The sequence below is a fragment of the Bombus impatiens genome, unplaced genomic scaffold, assembly GCF_000188095.3.
Source record: "Bombus impatiens unplaced genomic scaffold, BIMP_2.2 scf_0233, whole genome shotgun sequence".
In the NCBI taxonomy this organism is placed as follows: domain Eukaryota; kingdom Metazoa; phylum Arthropoda; class Insecta; order Hymenoptera; family Apidae; genus Bombus; species Bombus impatiens.
This window is the reverse complement of record NT_176652.1, coordinates 1146487-1167153: the sequence shown is the minus strand read 5'-3', so window position 1 is coordinate 1167153 and position 20667 is coordinate 1146487. Positions and strand designations below refer to the sequence as shown.

Genomic DNA, 20667 nt, shown 5'->3' with positions numbered 1-20667 from the left:
CACTCTAAACTCTGCCTTTCAATTAAATACGATCTATGATGGAAAATAAATACGATCGCAATGAGACGGTAACGACATTCTGCACGATTTTTACTCTTATCGCAATAACCCGGAATTTATCGTAATAATCGAAGTAATGCATGCAGGACTTTTAAAAGGTCATTTTTTCGTCCCACGCATCAATTCCGATAAATTGATATTATCAAATGAATTTAATCAATGTTCACATCCCCCATGGGTAATTAAGCCAAGGTTATCCTATGCGTAACGATTACTCGCATCATACAACTATACGTTCTGCCATCGAATAAATTCATTAATTAATTATACTCGAAATTTATGGTTGGTGGAACTGTTAATTTCATATCATAAATTGCACGCTAGATGATGCTATTATCTTAACTGTAATTTTAATGAAATTACGTGGCCAATTAATTGAAATGTAATGTTAAATGGTTTTTGATCAGTCAAAGTGGGATATATCTATTTCATGCAATTGAATTTTATAGAAAGGAAAAACATTCTATTAAAATACAGTATCGACTCGGCGTTGACAACAGATATTATCTAAAATGGTATTTCGTTAACTTCTTAAGGTTCACTTTTGTAGTGTCGTATTTGCCGTAGATTAACTTAAAATTCCGTCACCGCAATATCACGTGACTGAATTTTGCATATTAAATCTCTCATCGTAAATTCAGAACTGATACTCTTTGCGCAAAAATAGATTTTGATGCGATTACGGTAATATAACATTTATGTGATAAAAGCACGAAATGAAAAAAAATGTCCTCTTTTTTCGTTTCCTTCGGAATAAAATAAAATTTAGCGGAAGCTCAGGAGATCATAACTGTGCGGATATAATACCGAGAGAATATAAAAATCGAAATAGAAACATAAATATAATATTAGCGAATTCTTAAAAGATTATAATCATGCAATTGTACAAGAGTTGTATTTTCAAATATACAGGGAGGTTGGTAACTGGTGGTACAAGCGGAAAGGGGGTGATTTTCCGCGAAAAAAGAAGTCGAAAATATAGAATAAAATTTATTTTTTATTTCTTTTTTTAATATTTCCATCGAGACAACGATCTACAGTGAGATCCGTTATAACGTACCGCACGCGTACCGAGCGAAAATTCAAAGTCGATTTTCTCGAAAACAAAGCCTCAAATGAAAAATTTGTATTCTATATTTTCGACTTCTTTTTTCACGTAGAATCACCCCCTTTCCGCTTGTACCACCAGTCACCAACCACCCTGTGTATTCCTTTTCTACGATCATATTCCGTACACCGTATTTCGTGTACCGAACCTAAAAATGTTGTATTAAAAGCAACGCTTACTTGAAAAACAGATCCCCAGCGTTCCAGCGGGATTCGCCGTAGCTTCCCTCGCAGCTGAGCTGAGTGTTCAGACTGAGATGACTGTTTGCCTGATTGTTCAAGAAATCCTCGGCGCCGTACGCGTAAACTTTCACCGCGGTCGTGATTTCGCTGACCAGACGTTCCGTGCTCGTATCAAAATGTACTCCTGAAAAAGATAGACCAAAACGGTAAGTCGTAAAAGCTCTGGAATTACATGTTAAAAAAAAAAATGATTTCTAATTAAATGAAAATGCAGTCTGTATTTTATATAATTTAAATCATAACGCATTTAGAACTTGATTAATAAGCGAAATTTGAGTTCGTCAAAACTGTTTTTAAGAGGGAAACGAGGAGTAAATAACGTTAGTTGATAGACAGGCTTCGTTCGAATGGATTTAATTAAATTCTCTTCGATACAGCTTGCTGTCCTCGAACGGTTGCTAAAATGGAAGACACGCTGATCGACAGGGACGCGAGTGCTCGGTTGACACAGCCGAAGCGTATTCGTTGGACGCTTGGTATCTGGGAATTTTTTTCTTTCATTTTGCTTCTTAAATCACTGAATAACAAATGAGCGATTGATAATTTATCGTATAAAAGAAGGTTATATTATATATAGTTATTGATTGTAACAGGTGACAGCGTCAGTAGTTAAACTCGAATCAATCAGTGTCAGGCACAGTTTAATTATCACAGTTTAGAGAATGTGTGTGGAGAAAAATACGCATATAGTACTACGAGAAGTTATAGTATACTCTCTATTGTGTTACAGATGGAATAATCTTGTTCGAAATTCGATTAAAAGCTTTTAGGTCTGAGAACAGCTTATTATCTTAAGAAACGAAGCTACAACAAAATTCAATTAAACACTGCAATTCGTTTTATGAAATATAACAATTCTTTTAGAAACGATTATACAGAGTGTGCCACTTAAATATTTAAATTTTTGCCATTTCAAGTTATCGAAGTCATTCAATTGCGTGGATACAAAAAGTATTTTATGTACAATGTAAATGGTATCGAAAAACGTTTATATACAATACAATATTAGGTGGTTATTTGTATCATATGTGCAGTGGTGTGTACACCTAGGATATCCGCCTAAAAACGTATAATGAGAAGTAAATAGAATTTCTATAATTCCACTAAGGAAATCTTCTTATTAAAATCTAATAGCCATTCTTATCGAATATTTGACCGGATATTTTATTTACGTTCTAAAACTAGCGACATCCGTCCAACATATTTTTTCCTTGAATTTCGAGTGGATGTATGATATATGATATATGATATCTCTCTGACAAGACCACGCGTTGAAAATCGATGAGACTGCAGGTACAAATAGAAACCGTTTTCGACTTTTGCGGCTCCCACTCGAGATTGCAGAATATTTGTCAATACCAAAACTTGAATTTTTTGCTGCAGATCTAGCTTTTTCGTTCTTTTCTTTTTCGTATTTCCTGCCTTGTTCGCTGAGCATTGCCGTTCGCGTATGCGCGTTCCCATGTGACCAACATCGTTACAGTGCCTGCGAAAATATTGAATTCAGAAATCTTTCTGTCACCGGCGCGCTCGTTCAAGAGTCTGGATTTTCGTGAATTGATGCGAATATACGTATCTTCCTCTCGGATTATCCACGAAAAAATAGCCGAGAATAAATCGAGCGAGACGATACGAGAGACGGAGATTTGAGGGAAATTAGAAAGAGGCCGCGTTTCACTTGCAGTAATTTCATTTCGTTAACGTTATTATACCTCACGCGTTCTCGTTTTGAAGCTCGCGAAATTACTCACGAGGGAGAAACGTGTGCAAATTGTTTTGTATTGTCCCAGAGACATGTTGGCGGAAACAGAAGACGTTTCGTGTCGTCTAATAAACAGCTTCACGTTGGATCCTTGGATATCAGGATTTTATAAGGCTTGTACTTAGAGAATGTTAGCATAAAAATTGTAATTGTATCAGAAGAGATCATAAATATTAATATTTCTCCTTTTTAAAAATAGAAACTTAAAAAAAAACGCACACGAAATCATATCTTCAAGTCCTATAACCGAGTTTTCGATGGAAATTTTACGAAGCTCGTAAAAATTAATTTTTCTTTCCCTTGTTCAATAACTTTAAAATTAATCATTAAAATTAATTTCCCTCTCTTTTCCTTTTACGAAAAACTTAACGTTAAAAATATCTGGCGAATTATTATAGAATTTTAGTCACTTTCTAAGCTCCGTAATCGTCATCTGAACGTCAGCATCGATGCCTATAAGAAACTTCTCGATGTAAAGAATAACGGAAGAGAGTTGCCGCCTGTTAGAATTTTTAGTTGTTAGGATCGAATGGCGGTCGATATTTTGAGTGGCCAGTCGTTGAAAAGGAGATTCAACGGGGAGGCGAGAATCACGGAAATCGGAAATTGATGCCTTCCTCGAGATCCTGTCGTGGCTATCCTCTTGGGAGGAATAAATTCATCGAATTCTGTTCTGCAGGAACACGTCGAACGTCATACGCTTCGACAGACCTCTCGATTTCGTAGAGAAGAAGCGCAGATATGACGCTTGCCAATTGAGTTTCCAATACTTAGAGGTAAAGGAGAATTTTTTACTCATTTCTAGCTAAATTTATGTTTCTTCGAATCTTTTCTTCAGGTTGAAAAGTGAACAAAATTAATAAAATAATGTTAATGGCGGTAAATTAATGAAATGACGTTTAATGAAACAAATTTTTAGCCATGTATAACAAATATTTAATCGGTATTCATTGAATTAATTTTGAAAACTGCGTGTGATAATTTCGACCATCTTTTATTTATTTGCATGAAATTTTTGCTACGAGGAAATTTTATGCGTAACACAAATATTGTATAAAAAATTGTCTAAGTTTGAGAAAAATACGAATGGATGGTTTCTCGACCCAATTTCACGTTATGAAATTTCTGAAAACATTAAATCCCTTTTCGCTTATTAAAACAACATTAAGATAGAGAAAATAAAGGAATCGTAACAGGAAATTTACTTAAAATTACTGGAATACGTATAATATTATCCTCTCAATACCACGAGAACAAAGACAACGGAAAGTCAAAGTTTCATATCTCTGCCAAGTAAAGTAAAATACCTCCAATCAGCAAAGTAAAAATATTATGTCAGCCCGCCTTTTTATAATAAATCTATCTTTTCTCTTATCGAGGAGCTTATTTCTCGAACAAGATCGCTACCTATATTCCGATGCATAATCACGACGCAAGCTTCTAATTTATTGGAATTTAAATAAGCTCTACTATATTACCCAATAATTTATGCAACCTAACGTAACTGTTTGCGCAAGCGGAGATTGCATGAATAAATAATTAATTCTTCCACTGAAGAATATATCAAAAGTTACAGATCTAAATGCATATTCAATTTTGATATCTTATACACACACACACATACACAATTATCTTATTTATTATTATAATTAAATATATAAATAAACATTATTATATAATATTAGAATTGAATTGAAAATTTCTGAATGAATTAGGAATGATAATAAATAAATAGACACGTATAAGTAAATATTTTCCAGCAATCGTCAATCACCGAAATCCACTAAATACGTAAGACGCCAATTAACCAAACATTTCCACTCACCAAGCATCCCAATTGGAAACTGGCTGGGCGTCTGCAAGTTTTCGATCACGCTCTGCGTTACGACCCACACGTAATTTTCACCGGTGATCTTGTAATCGTGTGCCGCACCCAAGATTGTGATGGCTTCCTCCCTTGTCGAGTAGAGTAACATCACTCTGGACTCGCTGTTTACCAACTCGAGAAGATCTCGTGTATCGGTGACTAGGATCGCGCTCAATATGGTGAACTTGAAAGTATCCTGCATGTCGGAGATCCTTTCACGGACCGCCTGCACGAAATCGTCGTGTCCGGCAATCTGCGATGTGACCACGCTGAACTGATGCCATTTGTACCTCTCGAGGATGCTCAGCATCGCGGCCGTTTGGTGCTCCAACGATGGCGCCAGCTGCAGCTGTAGGTTACTCTGCGAAGCTCTCTGAAAGATGACGAAAATTCATGTATTTTCAAACGGATCGTTCTAACGTGACATTCTCGTAACAGTATTGAGCTACGATTTAAGTAATTTGACGTTGTATTACGTAGAACCAATTTCGTTTTTTGCATTGAGCTAATCTGTGGATATTTATGTAGCGGCACAGGAATCGAAGGACGACGCGAGTCGAGAGCGACTCATGCTGTTGTTTTGCCTCAGGACATTGACTCAGCCTTGACGCAGAGATGTAATGATAAACAAACTCAGGGCAAAACAATGTCGCCGCTACATGCAATCGTCGGAAGAAGACGAATTCAAATTTCCCGACTTCTCCCCGACCAGTATAAATAAACGGACGTGATCGCGAACGATGCACAGTACGTATAGAGTATCGAACAGTATCGTAGAGTATCTCACGAGTATTTATCGAGTTACGCGACGAGCATTAACGAGTGTTTATTCCGCGATTTTATTCTGCGATTTATATTTTGTGCTAACGACTCACATATAAGGCTGTACATTAATTTATTATTTTAGATATATTCGACGGTTTCAACAGCGAACAATCTCGTCCTTTAAACCTCACGTACTAATCATCCTACACATTTATGCAAAACTTTTATAACCACTATTGAAGAAATGGAACCTAAGCGGAAATTTGTTTTATATATTAACTATATTAACGAGTACGCAGTGTTTTAAATAATTTTGCATATTGCGCGCGTTCTGTGTATTTTTACAATTTTAAATTTTTGCATATATACATAAAAATCCGCAGTCTATTATACGTAATTATTCGTATACATATTTTTTCTGTTATTCTCCATATTTTTCAACCGTTAAAAGATTTGTTACGTTCCAGGAAAAATTTGCACAATCGTTATCGATGTGCGTGATAATTCATTCCAATTTTTTGCTAGAGATTTTATTATTATTATTATTATTCTAAGATATTATTATAAGCGAGAGTGGAATTCGGACATAGGAATTCGTAAAAGGGTTAATATTAATTGCGTATAATTATTGCTAATTTCATTAGCAGTATATTTTATCAGAAATATAAATTGCGGCTGTATAATTTATATGTTTTTCGAGCACCAAGACAATTTTCGCGTACAACAAAACGTAACTCGTTATATCTAATTACTAAACTCTGGATGTTTATTTGTATATTTTTATACGATTTTGTATATTTTGTAGCATTGATCGTGAACATGCATATTTTTGATAAATATACTCTTAAATCTATATTTTTATAAACACGATTAAGAAAGTGACCTAAATGGAAATTTATCTCACGTATTAAATAATATAACGAATGCTTTATTTATTTTTGCCTTTCTTAACTTCCTATAAATGCTTACTAATTACTGTAATGCGTGTCAAAATATTATTTCTAAAAAATGGCCGAAATTATCTTTCTGCTTGATACGAAGGTAACATTCGTGTTGTCATAATCGTGTTTAGAGAAATCACGAAAGCTTAACATGTTAGAAAGTTTTTATTTCTATTTTGTTTTACAAGGAACTGGAAAATAATTTTTTTTTTTAAATAGGCTGTGCTTGTTTGTAAAGTTCGCTTGCGCAGATGAGAAAAAAGGAACATTTGGATCAACTCACTCGCTCCAATCCCGAGTTATCTGCATTCCATGCTATCACTGGAATTCCTAAGTAACCGGCCAGCTGCAGAAAGTATTGAGCACTGGCAGTGCTGCGGCCGTACTTCTCGTAGTTCATCAGGTATAAGATAGCGGACACGTTCATCGGCAGAAATTCTCTGCATAGCGAGTTCAGAATTTCTGAAACACAAATAAAATACCATCGACATTAGACATTTTCTTCTTAACGAACAAAAGTATTCGTCAGAACGATACAACATTCTTGTTGAATTATACGTATACATATTTGGAACATTTTCAGGTATTCTACTAATTATAATTCGAATCACTTTCTTATATAGAATATAGAAATTTTTTTATTCGATCACTCTTAGAAATATCTTATGTATATACGCATATATTATATAAAACATTGTTAAATCTCGTCAACACTGTAACAAGACGACTATCCTGATTGTATGGGTAAAATGTGAAGCAGATCTGAAAATGTATATATCGTAGAAATTACAAAATATCTATGAGGAGCATACAGCCAATTCTTCGTTTCATTAATAAGCCACGATATTTAATGAGACCATCTTTGGCATTAGTTATATGTTTAAGACCACTATTTATACTATATATTCATTTTTCACTAAGTGTATGTTTGTAATAAATATCTTGTAACTTCTATACATTTTCTGACTAGTTTGAAATTCTATCATACAGTAATTACAGTAGTCGCGTTCGTTTCAATGTTAATGAAATTTCAGAAAGTTTTGTACAATTCGCATAATATGTATATTCATAAGCTGTACTAAGTATTCGAATACTTTCATGAGCCAACTTTCGCGTGAATCTTCTCTGACCTGCACAATTACTCGTGTACCAAGAAACTCCATATGTGTCTATAGCCTCACATTCAACAATTTCAAAGTTTCATTCCACCTTTCGTAATCGTGAACAAAAGTTCCACATTCGCAACTGAATCTACACGAAGTGACCTGAAAGTTGCGACTACACGATAAAATGAAAGTAAAATTATATAGGAATTTGCCGCGTGATCGAAGATACGAAGCTCGTAATCGTGTTTGCGTGATTTATTGGGGGTATAATCGTTCTAGCATAGTATCCTGCGGCTATTGACGCAATTTATCGCAATTGCACACGGATACGAGCAGTGAATGTTTCCTTTCGGGTGGGGTACGCGCGCTTTTACAAATGGACACAATAAACGTTAGGGTCACGAAGGAGCAATGGGGTCGATTACCGGCGCGAAACGCTGTCTCGATTGATCAGCGACGATTAATTTTACAAAAAGCTCACAACTCGATCGATTTGATTACATGCAGGCGAGCAACGCCGGGAAAACCGACTGAGAGAAGAGGAGCAGTTGCAAAGTTTGCGATTGAAAAATTCAGAAGCTGTTGGTCAAACTTTAATCTAGAGATAATAGAAATCGTGAGCTCCTATCCGTTTGAAAACCTTTACTGGAAGCAATAAGACGCATCTGCCGCGTTCGAGATGATAATCCTCGCTTTGTTTTCTTTCTTTCTACCCTCGATGCTTCGCATTGCCAGCAATTTCATTTCCTCGTTTACAGTTCGCGGTTCATGATCGGTTTGTTCTATTTTTACTGTAAACACGAGAGCGCGGTTGTAATGGGTTATTTTCGCAAGGGCGAAAGATACCGTGGGCGAAAGACGAAAATTGATCGATTCACGATGATTCAGGAAAGTTTCTATTGGATTCCGTTCTATAACTTCAGCGAGAATTTATACTATGCTAGGCTGCAGCTATGTTATTACGAAAGCAATAATGAATCTTTTTCATTCGAGGTAATTTAAATGCAAACAAGTTTGTAGCTGTTTGTAATTATTATTTTATCACCGCATATTAATTTCTACTTTATTTTCAGATCTTATTTTGTAATTTTGTTATTCATTATGCCGCATATTAATCTATAGTTTCCCTGTATCACTGTCCACTTTACAAAACACGTATCAGTGTTCAAGCTAATTCAAAATTTTATTTTACAATTTTACCATTCGTCATTGCATTTTTATTTCTAATTTCACGGTATCACTATCAATTTTTTTCGGACACAAACTATTTTTCGGACTGGTCGAATAATTCTATTCTCTCGTCACAAGCAAGACATTTATTACCTTCGTTTAGAATCGTGGAATAATTTCAGAGAATATTCGATGGTACGCTTACAGTCCTCTTTCTCGATCGATCCACTACGCTTTTTAGCGATCGCCGTTACGAAGCAACAACGCAATCGCGGAATCGCGATCATTCGAGTCATGGACACATCCTGACCTGTCCCACAAAACCCTCCGCTTCATCCCTCGATGCCCGTGTGACCCTGTTTCTTCATGTCCTCGTTTCCATCTCTGTTACATTATTCTTTCCAGTGGTTTCTTAATTTCACTTCTTGCTTACGATCAGGATTCCCGAGGGCGAATCTTATTAAGCCGCGGAAATTTTAATGAAAATTTAAGCTGGTATTTCGTATGCAAGTGGAACGGTGGATGGCATTCAGCACGATAAAAACTTATGATTCGTTATGACATCTTGTTACGTTCAATATTTTCATTTAGATTATAACCAATTTAGAGACATATATCGTATCTTTAAATTCTTCCTGCCATTTTTTTAAATGCACAGTCACATAGGTAAACTATATTAATATGTTATTAGCGACTCAGAGTCAGATGATATCATAAGTTGAGTTTTGTAATATCTGGAGATCTTGTTTCTCTTCGCCTATTAAAAATATATTTCATCGTAATTTTGTTTTTCTACATATATTAGCAATAACTTAAAATTGAATTAAAAAGCTTGGCTCTAAAATTATAAATTATCCTCTGCATAATGTTTTTTCTTTATTTAGATTCCAGCTTTTCACCTCTGTTCATGAAAATATGAATTATTTTCAAAATTCTACAGTTTACACATAATATTTAATGCATTCCCAAATGTGCAACGAAATCTGCGAGCATACGCTCACCACAAACCTCTCTTATTTTCATAAAATTCCTTTAGTATCTTCGTGACGACTACATTCTTCTATAAAGTCCAGCAAATAAAAATGGAATTCTTCCTTGAAGTTCGCCTCATATCGTCGTTATTTTAACAAGCGCTTGTTACGAAACGATTGCACAAAACTTCGCGTGAGAGACGTACGTGACATATATGAAACAACCTACCCCGAAATTCCCAACTTCTGCAAAACTTATCTCAATTTCTCTTTGGCTGCGAAATTTAACGCGTGCCGGGTAAGTCGATTATTTCGTGTTGTATGTGCGCGTGTATGTACGTGCGTGCATACATGTAGTATCGGAATACTTAGGCCGTAGATGTCGCGCTGCTGGGTACGGCCGCTTTTCTTTTCAATTTTGTATCGTGGAAGAAAAATCGGACTCCGGTCGCCGGGATTCGAGCCCGGGTTCCGTACGTTCGTAACCTAAGGCGCTAACCACTGCGCTGGTGGCTTTTTTTTAATGATGTTTATTTAACCCAAGATACAATTTTAAATACATTTTGGTATTTACAATAAACGGTGAATTTTTGTAGTGATGTGTTAGGCAAAGATACCGATACGCGGCGGTACGACGTAGCCATACTATATTATGACGTAGCCATACTATATTATGCCACTGCGCTGGCGGTATTTGCTATCGAGTGCCGCCACAGGTCTCTTTTCCACGATACTACATATATGTGTAATTCTACACTCTCTTATGAGTGACACTCGCGCGTGGAAACTATAGCACCACTTATGAGTGCTTCTTGAAATTAACAAAATGAAAGGGTGTCTAACGCGATTGTTCCACGAACTTCTTCCGCCATGCGCATCTCGACTGTTGTTATCAATTATTTTCCGCTAGTTTCTGTGTCTTTTTTCTTTCTTCAATATAAATACATATGCGTATAAAATTTCTTCTTATTGCTTAATATATTCTAATATTTAATATATATATATATATACACATAGTGATAAACTCACTATTATAAAGATAACAACGAATATCCGACGTTACGATCGTATGAACGTATCGGCGAACGTATAAACGTTCCCGCGAAAGAGCATTTGTACCTATTTTTGTTTTATTTTCGTTTCGAGAGAAATAATTTTCTCTTTAATTTAACGTACTTAGTCTAATTTCCTAATTTAAAAAATCACCACAAACGGCGTTCGTCACATAAACCGATGCTCGTCGCGTGCAATGCGTTATACTTCGTCGACGTATGAGTTCCCGCGAAAGATTGAGTTTCGATGATTGTCCACATTCAGTCGGCGGTCGCTAACACGAGTCCACCGTACTGACGTATGTATGTATGCTCGGAACGTTTCAACAATAACTGCTATCCAGTCCGTTATGTATGATTGTTTCGCGTTTTGCCATGCGAATGGCAAACATCAACCGGAACAATGCACGTAATAAATAACCGCTCGTGATCTCCATGCTACCCGGGCAAACGTTCACGCTAACGAATTACCCTGGACGATTTTGTTTGCAAATAAATTAGTATTATTGTTAATTTGATGCGATCAAATGTGTCCTACGAGAGGATTTTATATCATAATAATGTCGTTAATCTCATAATTCATAATGCCATGATGTTTACCACTCGTTTAGTGGTTTGTTAAATGGAAAAATTAAAATGGAAATACAATAACGTATGATGATACGTTTTATTATAATTTGGAATTTCACATGTTTGCCTTTCGTTTACTGTTATATTAATTATTATTAAAATGGGTATGCGGGATATATACGCGCTACGATACACGTTTAATATCGGCGAATCTTTTACAGTTCCCTGGGGTATCAATTCTCTTCTTCTTCTGTATGTCCGTAAAATTTCAGCGAACATTTTTATCGTACAAGCTATGAAAATATAACGAAAATAATGTTGGAGATAGTGGAAGAAAACTATTGTTAAAAGTATTATTAATAGAGACGTATTGGAATATTTATATCAGAGAAGCATCGTTATTGTTTACGGTATTATTGATTAAACTTGTTAGGATAAGGGGATAAGGTATAAGCAAACAGAATTCAATTGGGATTTGGGAGATTTACTTTCGCGGTATGATGTATGATTTCCTTTGTAATTTACATAATATAGTAGCCCCGGCGAATAATTTCGCTTTGATCCGTTATTATGGTATTGTTTAGTAAACAATACACGTTACAGCTTCCTATTAGAAATGCATGATCGAAGATGTAATCGACCGTGTACATGGGATAATGCAGTCTTTGATCAGAATTTACCTTCATCGAACCGCTGCTTCTTAGACTGTCTCCGCATCTAATTTGTTTGACAAGCATTATAATATGACACGACTAACGAAGCTAATTTTGTGATGGGAAGAGTCGAAGAACGTAACTCGGGATTAATCATCTGGCGAAGAGTATCCAAACATTAAAATCTAAATATTACGCTTTTTATTGCTTATCAGATCACTGGAAAACTTTCAAGCGATAAAATATCAAATATTTATGTTAATGAATAAAACGTAACTTTCGCGTGAAATATAATACGATCTGCGCTAAAGTATTTTTAATTACTGTAAACGTTACATTTCTGACATTAATATGTGATATCTCATTGTTTCTTCATGGAGTCAAGAATGAAATTTAAACAATAATCTTATATATACACAGACGTATTTTCTTTAAAAATTTTAATATGTTTCGAACTTTTACATTGTATATGTAAAGACATTTGTGGATAATATTTTCCAGATATATACCACCGGGTAATGGAATCTCATTTGCCATGCCATTAACAAAATTTAGTAAACAGCAAATCAAACAATTGCAAATCATATTATTTCGTCTCCAATAAATATTGTAGATGTGTAATTAAAATAGCCGATTAAATTCTCCAAAATGAAGCGCTAAATAACAATACAATTTGTATAACGTGTTCCACGAACATTTCGTTCGTAGGCAGCCACGTACAAATCCGTATTACTGACACAGCGCTATTAAATTTGTTGGTCGATGACTTGCTCGATCCGATATGATCGTTCGTGCGTAAATTTCACGCTTCCGCCGAGACGGGAAAGGATTCGTAACTGGATTATAAAATAGACCGTGCCAACAAGACGGCTGAATCGAACATTCGCTGAAAAATTTTCACTTCAGCCCTTCCTCAGCTACAATGCTCGTCGTTTCGAACCAGAAACTCGTATTCTCCCTCGATGGATCGGTCGAGTATTGTTTTTAATTACACGAAGAATTCCACACGAACCGCAGTATTTAAGCACCGTGAAACTCATTCGAGTCATCGTGTCTGCACACAGAATATACGTGCATCGAGTAAATAGCGGAGCGATTCGGACACGAGACGCGACTGAAGCGGATATTAAGCTCGCGACCAATTAACACGGACGAGTCTGCTTGTATCTGGTGAACGTGGAGTCAATTATAAGCTAGGAAGGTGGTAAAAGTTTTGCGAATCTACGATGACGGAGAAATTAGTTGAATGCGTGTTTAACTCGTTGATTGCCACGCGAATTTTATATTCGCATGATTGCTTACAAAAGTATTCGTACATTTATCACAGAAATCTTTTGAGTATATTGCGCGTATTACGTGAAACATTTTGAAATTTCATTAGCGCTATAATGAAACGTGATTATTACGATTATGTTGGAAAAATTTGATTGCAATTTGAAAATACACATGTACGTAGAAGTCGCAGAATATTTATCGCAAATTTATATTTAGTAAAAGATTAGTACACAGTATGAATATTTAAATAAACTTACGCTTGTACTAAATGTCTTGGAACTTCCGTATACATTTTCAAAATCACCAAAAGTTTTACCAATACGATGATAATAGTTGGATGTAATTACGAAGAAATTTTAAAATGTTTTGTGTAATAAATGTAATGTATGTTACGCGTAATATGTTCATTACAGATACGGACAAGTGTACGAATATACAATATACACAGTGTTTACCCTGATAGAGCCGCAATAGATGGCAACGTACCACACCATAACATTAAATTTTTGCAAATCGTATTATATTTGCGCATTTTTTTCTGACAATGTTATCTAAGTATTCGCATCATTGATAACTTTTTAATGCGTGAGATTTATCCTACTTAAATCATTCCAATAAATTTAGTAACGTGGGTCAGCGATAATCACCGTAATAGTTAACGTGTTAATAGAGAACGACTGGGTCGACAGAACGTTCGTCATTTTATCAGCTTTATATATCAGGAATTTTCATTGAAAACTTGTGTTGACCATGACTCGGTCGAATGACATTATTCCACGCTGTAATTAAACGTGATATTCGTTTATCGCGTGCATACCGATTAATGATTTGAACGTTACGACAATATTATTCCATCAATGAGGATCTAGTCTCGCTGTTTATCTTTTCGATAATTGCACGGTTTATAATGGAACCATGCGAAATGGCCAGCCAACGAATCAACAATATCGCGAATAAAAGATAACTCAACGTTCGTGAAATCGTGACACGTGACCTGAACATTTTATGGAATTTATAGCAGAATATTATCAGTGAATAATTAATTTTTTGAATTAAACGATAATTAAAATTTGATATATAGTAATTTGATTTTTGAAATAATCGGTTAGTATTATCTTGAATATTCTATCAGTATTAATTGCCTATGTCCTCCAAAGTTGGTTAATCAAATTTTACAAATGAATTTCAATGAAATTTCATTCATGAAGGTGCTCATAATTGTTCATCCATTTTCTCTCATTCCTTTCTCTGTATTTTGCTTCTTCCACATCTCCTAATGTTTTTGTCACACGTCGTTTGATATTAATTTAATACGAACGAATAGAATCGATTACTGTGTTTAACGTTTGGAAAAGGAAATATTCTTAATAATCGATGAATAATTCAAAGACCAAATAGCAAATGAAAACGTCGTTTGCAGTGTTTGCACAGTTTAAACATTAATCGTTAAATTTCTACTTCTTATTGTCCCACCGACGAACATTAAAGCATAGCCTGATAGACAAGTAGGTCGTATTTATTACAAAGGTAAATTTATCTTTTAATTCTTTCCATTTACTTTCATTATTCCATTTCTTTTAGATGCTTTTGCATCTTGCTCATATATATAATACAATATCAAGGCATAATAAAAGGTAATTACGCGAGTGTTAAAAATGTTATAAAATGTTCCAATATGTAATTAAACAATTAAAAAATTCTTAAAAGTAATTGTACAAAAAAAATTCAGACAATTTTTCTTACAACGCGACTATTAAATTAGACGAAGGATGGCATTGGGAAAATTATGTCATTATGCAATCATAATTATATGAAATTACTAATATATTATATTACATAATTGTATGATACCTATATACGTGATCTCTTTCTATATATACAAATTCATTCTAATTGAAGGCTTAGCAAGAGAAACCAAATTTGTTCGTTTGAATCAATTGTTTAGCGTGGAACTCGATGCAGAGCTAAGTGATGAGTCTTTGAAATCAACGCATGTGCGTCTATATCGACAGTATAGTCGTAGGAAAATCAATTAGTGTAATGAACTCAAGGTAAGAGCACGGACACACTGTTACGACAGAAGGGACTGGACGAGATTGAGTTATTAGCGGAATTAGATGGACAATATGTGTCGCATCACTAAATCGGATTTATCATCTTACAGGACCTAGCGAGTCCAAAACTGTTCCTAATAAGACTGATAATAAATAATAAAATAATAATAATAAAATAAGATTGATAAATAATTTTACAATATCTATGAAGTTATTTATTTAATATAACTTCATATAGTGGCATTTTAAAGTACGGATAATTCTTTCGTAATCTAACATGCGATACTTTATCGTCGAACATTTTATTATTCAATAACGTATTTTCAAGAGCGGTCCATAATTTCGGTACATTTATATTTTCATAATCGATAGCGAGCATATTATCGGTATGGCATACTTCTAGTAACACTGTACAAAAATTCCGACGATTAAAATATTATAACTTTTAAGACAGAGAAGAAAAATTTTTCTGAGAAAAACTGTGTACGAGTTGCTCGGTTTGTTTATATTATATCGATTATTGTAGCAGCATCTACTGTTAAATGACGAATATGAATTATGTGTCAAGTTTAATATATATTTAGTTAAAGCCGAAAACGGATCGCGTGAAATATCGTTGTCGAGTCCAACGTGACATAGAATCACGAAAGTTAAAAATGAGTGAAATTTGAAAGTATTAACTATCAATGAAACTTGAAGGTGTATTCGTCTCTAAATTTTAAAGTATAAAGGTTCCTAATAGAATTCTCGTTCGGGTTTCACCGAGACAATATTTCACTTTACAAAGAAAGATAAGCTGCAAAGAAACAAAAAGCGCGGAAGTTTTGGATTATACATCGAAGGTAATGTAACGAAAATTTGAGCTGACGTTCGAGATCCTGCAGACTTGTAGGTATTAATGAAATCCATCAGCGACTTATCGGCGATAAACACATAAATCTAAGTAATACAATTGGTAAATTCGACGTGGATGATTTTACAAAAACGCTTGGAAATGAATTGGAAAATCCTTCCAATGAAAATCAATAAAACACCGTTTGTTATTACAGATTAAATATTAATTCGCCTCGCTACAGTTAGTCTTTCCAGGCAACAATGTCACCGCGAAATAATGGTATTATTCCTTCGCTGATGGAAAGGAAATTTTTCCAAGTTTTTATTAAACATTAAGTACCATTAGATCTGTGTCTGGTGATGAGTCTATTAAACTGAATTTTTCGTAGCAATTTTTCCTTGGAATTTGGCAATACGATATTCTTAAATTTCCGTCTAACAACAAAAGCCATTTCATTGTAATAATCTAATTACTTCTCTTTAAATACGAAGCTCTTATTAATCGAGTCTTTTAGTTTTAGAAGGATTCTTTGCGTTACGATAGCTTTGCATTAAATTTTACCGCCTGATTCTAAGCAATATTCGCTAATATTTCTAAAACTCTCATAGAGTCTCTACAAAATCCCGCGAAAGCTTCTATGGCAGTATAACGTCGCGTTTTCTCTCAAAGCAGAAAAGAAGTCTCGAGATTTTAGAAGTACTAGTCGAATATAAACCCACTTCACCAAAGCAAGAGGAAAAAGACTCCTTGAAATCGCGGTGACAGTTCGAGAAAACAACGTGTCCACGATTTTCCTCGAGACGTCATTCACAACGACCGTTTAGCGAAACAGCAAACTACCTCTGGCGCGGAATCGTAGTCGCAGAAAGCTATCGCAGCGAGCACGCGTGCCGTAGAAACCAGAAGCACGTACGATACACGGCTCGATGTCACCTTTCTCTGCGAATCCGGAGGCGTTTCGTCTGCATCTTGTCTACTTGCTACTCTGTCACTTTCTAAAGTTAATGCAGTATGATATATCGCTCGTTTGACACAAGACTATTCAACGACATGATCCTCTGTTCCGATTTTAGTTTCAATTCCGCGATTTTATTTGCAAACTTATTTATTTATTTATCACGGACTTTTTAATAAATATTAAGGTATTAGGGATACCTTAACATTGAAAGTGTAACATTGCACGTAATACGAATAAATACGTAAGATATCCATAGTACAGGTACTTTCTACAATATTTGGTCGATGAAACAATTTTCTACCGAAGTAAGTTCTATTTTTTCATTATATTGTCAAAAATATGTATTTGCATAAAAATTTGTTGAAATTTAGAAATTGTCATCTTTAGGTTTTCTTTCAGTTTTTACTATTTTTGAGCTTAAAACTTTCTATACGTATGCATCTCTGTTTGTTCTGCTTCATCTTTCTGTATCTCCAGGAGAAAAGTAATATTCAAGGTTTTCCGATTTTAATTTTGACACGCGAAAAGTCACGAAGAATTGAATCAATGGTGCGCACGATTCGCGGCAATAAAAGAAGCTTAATTTGCATCAATTAGCTCTTCCGCTGTGTAACTTATACGGATAAATTGAGAGGTGGCCTGATTTTTAAATTCACAAATGTTGTTTCGTTTATTTCGTTGAACGCTTCTGTGTCGTGTTAGCTGTAAAGGAATAGAAACGGTTAACGATATGAATATGAATTGAATATGCATGTGAACGTTAATTATTTTTATTAAGACGATGAAAATGATATTTTTCATTTAATTGATTGCTTAAATACAACTGTTTAATTTGTGAGTGTTTAAAGTGAGAGCGAGAATGGAGTTCAAGATACGAAGATTAAAAACTTTGATGTTGCAAACTAAGAATGGAGAGAGCCTTTTTACAAACGTTTACTCTCGTCTTGCGTCTTGAAAGAGTATTTTAAATACGTTTTGAAACGTTTCTAATAGAAACGAATAAAATCGTAATACTCCAAGATCTTTCAAACCTTCAATTATTTCCAAAAATTGTTATGAATTTGTTTGTCCTGTAAAAGGAACATGTAAATTTGCTAAACGGTCTTGCCAACAATTCATTGCAAAATCTGGAACGATACGTTTCTCGAAGTACTTACTTTTCCCTCATTTCTATTCTACCTACAACTTTCGTAACTTCCCAACTTCCACATATCATCGATAACCCATAAGAAACAAGAACAGTAGCAGCAATCGGGTTCCAAAAGTACCACAAGGTAACAAATCTAAACTGACGTTAAGATATTCGTCGGGAACGCTGCCAAAATGTTTGAAATATATGTGCGTGCCCCTGAAACCTCGAACAACGATCCATCAAAAGGAAACCGATATAAGAAACGCGACATATCGGTCAAATACTAAATGGCATTGATGTTTCGATCTTTTATTTCACTGTCTACGTACAAACGATCGTTGTTTTATGAACTTGTCTTAAGAATTATCGTAGAATAAAATATCATTTAAATAAAAAATTATTATTAATGCATAAGTAGAATGAATCTATTATTGCCCGGCTAAGCCAAATAGATTGCTCATAGATCAAGCAAGTAGTGTAAGTCAGTCATTCCACCGAATGATATAAAATGTCCGTAACAATATCCAATTATTGTTAAACCAAGTAGAATAAACCAATTATTTATTCGGAGAATGGCAAATATCCATGATACGTACAACAGATTAACTGTCATTAAACAAAATACGATAGTCAAATATGACAACGCGAATACAGCATTTGTTCATGGTGAAACAGTGGTCTATATGATATAAAGTAAAATGAATCGTATTTGTTCTTATAATTTTCCACATTATCGATGCTTCTTCTCTTATTATGTTCATTGTTCATTCCCAAACCTAACCCCAATCATTCTAAAACCCATACAAGCTCACAGGCATACGTATCACTGACAAATCTCTTTTAGCGGAATATACTGACACATTGCTGACGTAGTAACGATATAGCACGTCGATGTCGATAGGTTAAGTACGCAGTAAACAGAATTAATCCACCAACGTGCTGAACGTTGCTACCGATCAAACGTTACATTGTTATCTCTAAAACGACTAAAATACGAAATATGTACCAAGGAAATAAAAATGTATTGGTCTACTGTAACGTAGATACTCTTATCCACTCTGATAATCAAATGGATAATATATAAAGGCTACACGAAGAGAGCTTTTAACCTGAAACCTTTACCAAAAATGAATCGTTCGAATTTTATAAAATCTCAAAGTTGTATCTCGGACCGCCCTAATATGACCAATTTATCGCTCTAATATTTCTAGTTTGAAATAAACGAGAGAGTTTCATCGTCCTAATTATTTCACGAGAGAGAATGCGTAAGATAAAGTCGGCTTATTTTGAACAGAATCAAAGAGGAATATTTTTCACTGGAGCATCCATGTTTTCCAGTCACGTTCGCCCTTCATAAGGTAATACAGGCATACCGCACACATTTTTACACGTGTGCAGAAGACGAGGTCGTCGCGAATTGGTACGAGCGAACGTTAAGCCGTACATATTGACCGATGTGAAGACTTTTGAAGGAACGAGAACATTAATTTCGGCGTCCTGGCAAAGGAAGAAACAGCGTCCTTTTTTTACTATCGCTACGTGGCCACGTGTCGCCAACAGAGGCGATATGAAAGCGGCGATATTGTCCTGCTTTCGAGTTCGTCACACGGAAATATTGCGACTCGCTGAGTTCCACAGAGCAACGAACTCCCTGCGATTTCCGCTTCCTGTTATTTTGATGTCTCAGGCGAATTGGTAACTGAGAGGAGCGGAAGAAGGTGAAATACTGATAGATTATTGGCTTTCGAAAAGTTTTATGCTGAATTATCGTTATTTCTGAAGATTATAACTGTCGCGTTATATTACGGATAGAGTAGCTTATTTTGTAGCTTAAAACTCGCAAGTAAACTACAGATATTTATGCAGTGTTATATTTTTATAAACATAATTAAAGAAATAGTTTTCAAATAGGAATTTACTTTGTCTATTAAATATGACACGATTATATCATAATGAGTGCGTTACTTTGAATATTTCACGTATTTTTACATACTATATGCATTTTACAGATTTTTGAAACCTTAAATTTTCCAAGAATACACGAACATGTACGCGTAATTTACTTATAAATAAGACATTCGTATTAAACAAGTAGAGTGGGTCTATTATTGCTCATCCAAGTAAAATAGATTATTTGCGGATCAAA

General features: G+C 34.8%; 1 protein-coding gene across 13 annotated transcripts in view; it reads right to left on the bottom strand.

Annotated features, from left to right (window-relative positions):
• Window positions 1–20667, bottom strand: part of LOC100741138 (glutamate receptor ionotropic, NMDA 2B) — a 317617-nt gene that overhangs the window by 74561 nt on the left and 222389 nt on the right. For all 13 annotated transcript variants that reach the window (XM_024366713.2, XM_033320050.1, XM_024366714.2 and 10 more), the window contains 3 exons: window positions 7029–7207; window positions 4998–5412; window positions 1348–1534 (listed from right to left, as the gene is read on the bottom strand). In XM_024366713.2, the coding sequence (XP_024222481.1) occupies window positions 1348–1534; window positions 4998–5412; window positions 7029–7207 (781 nt within the window). The remainder of the gene's footprint in view (window positions 1–1347; window positions 1535–4997; window positions 5413–7028; window positions 7208–20667) is intronic.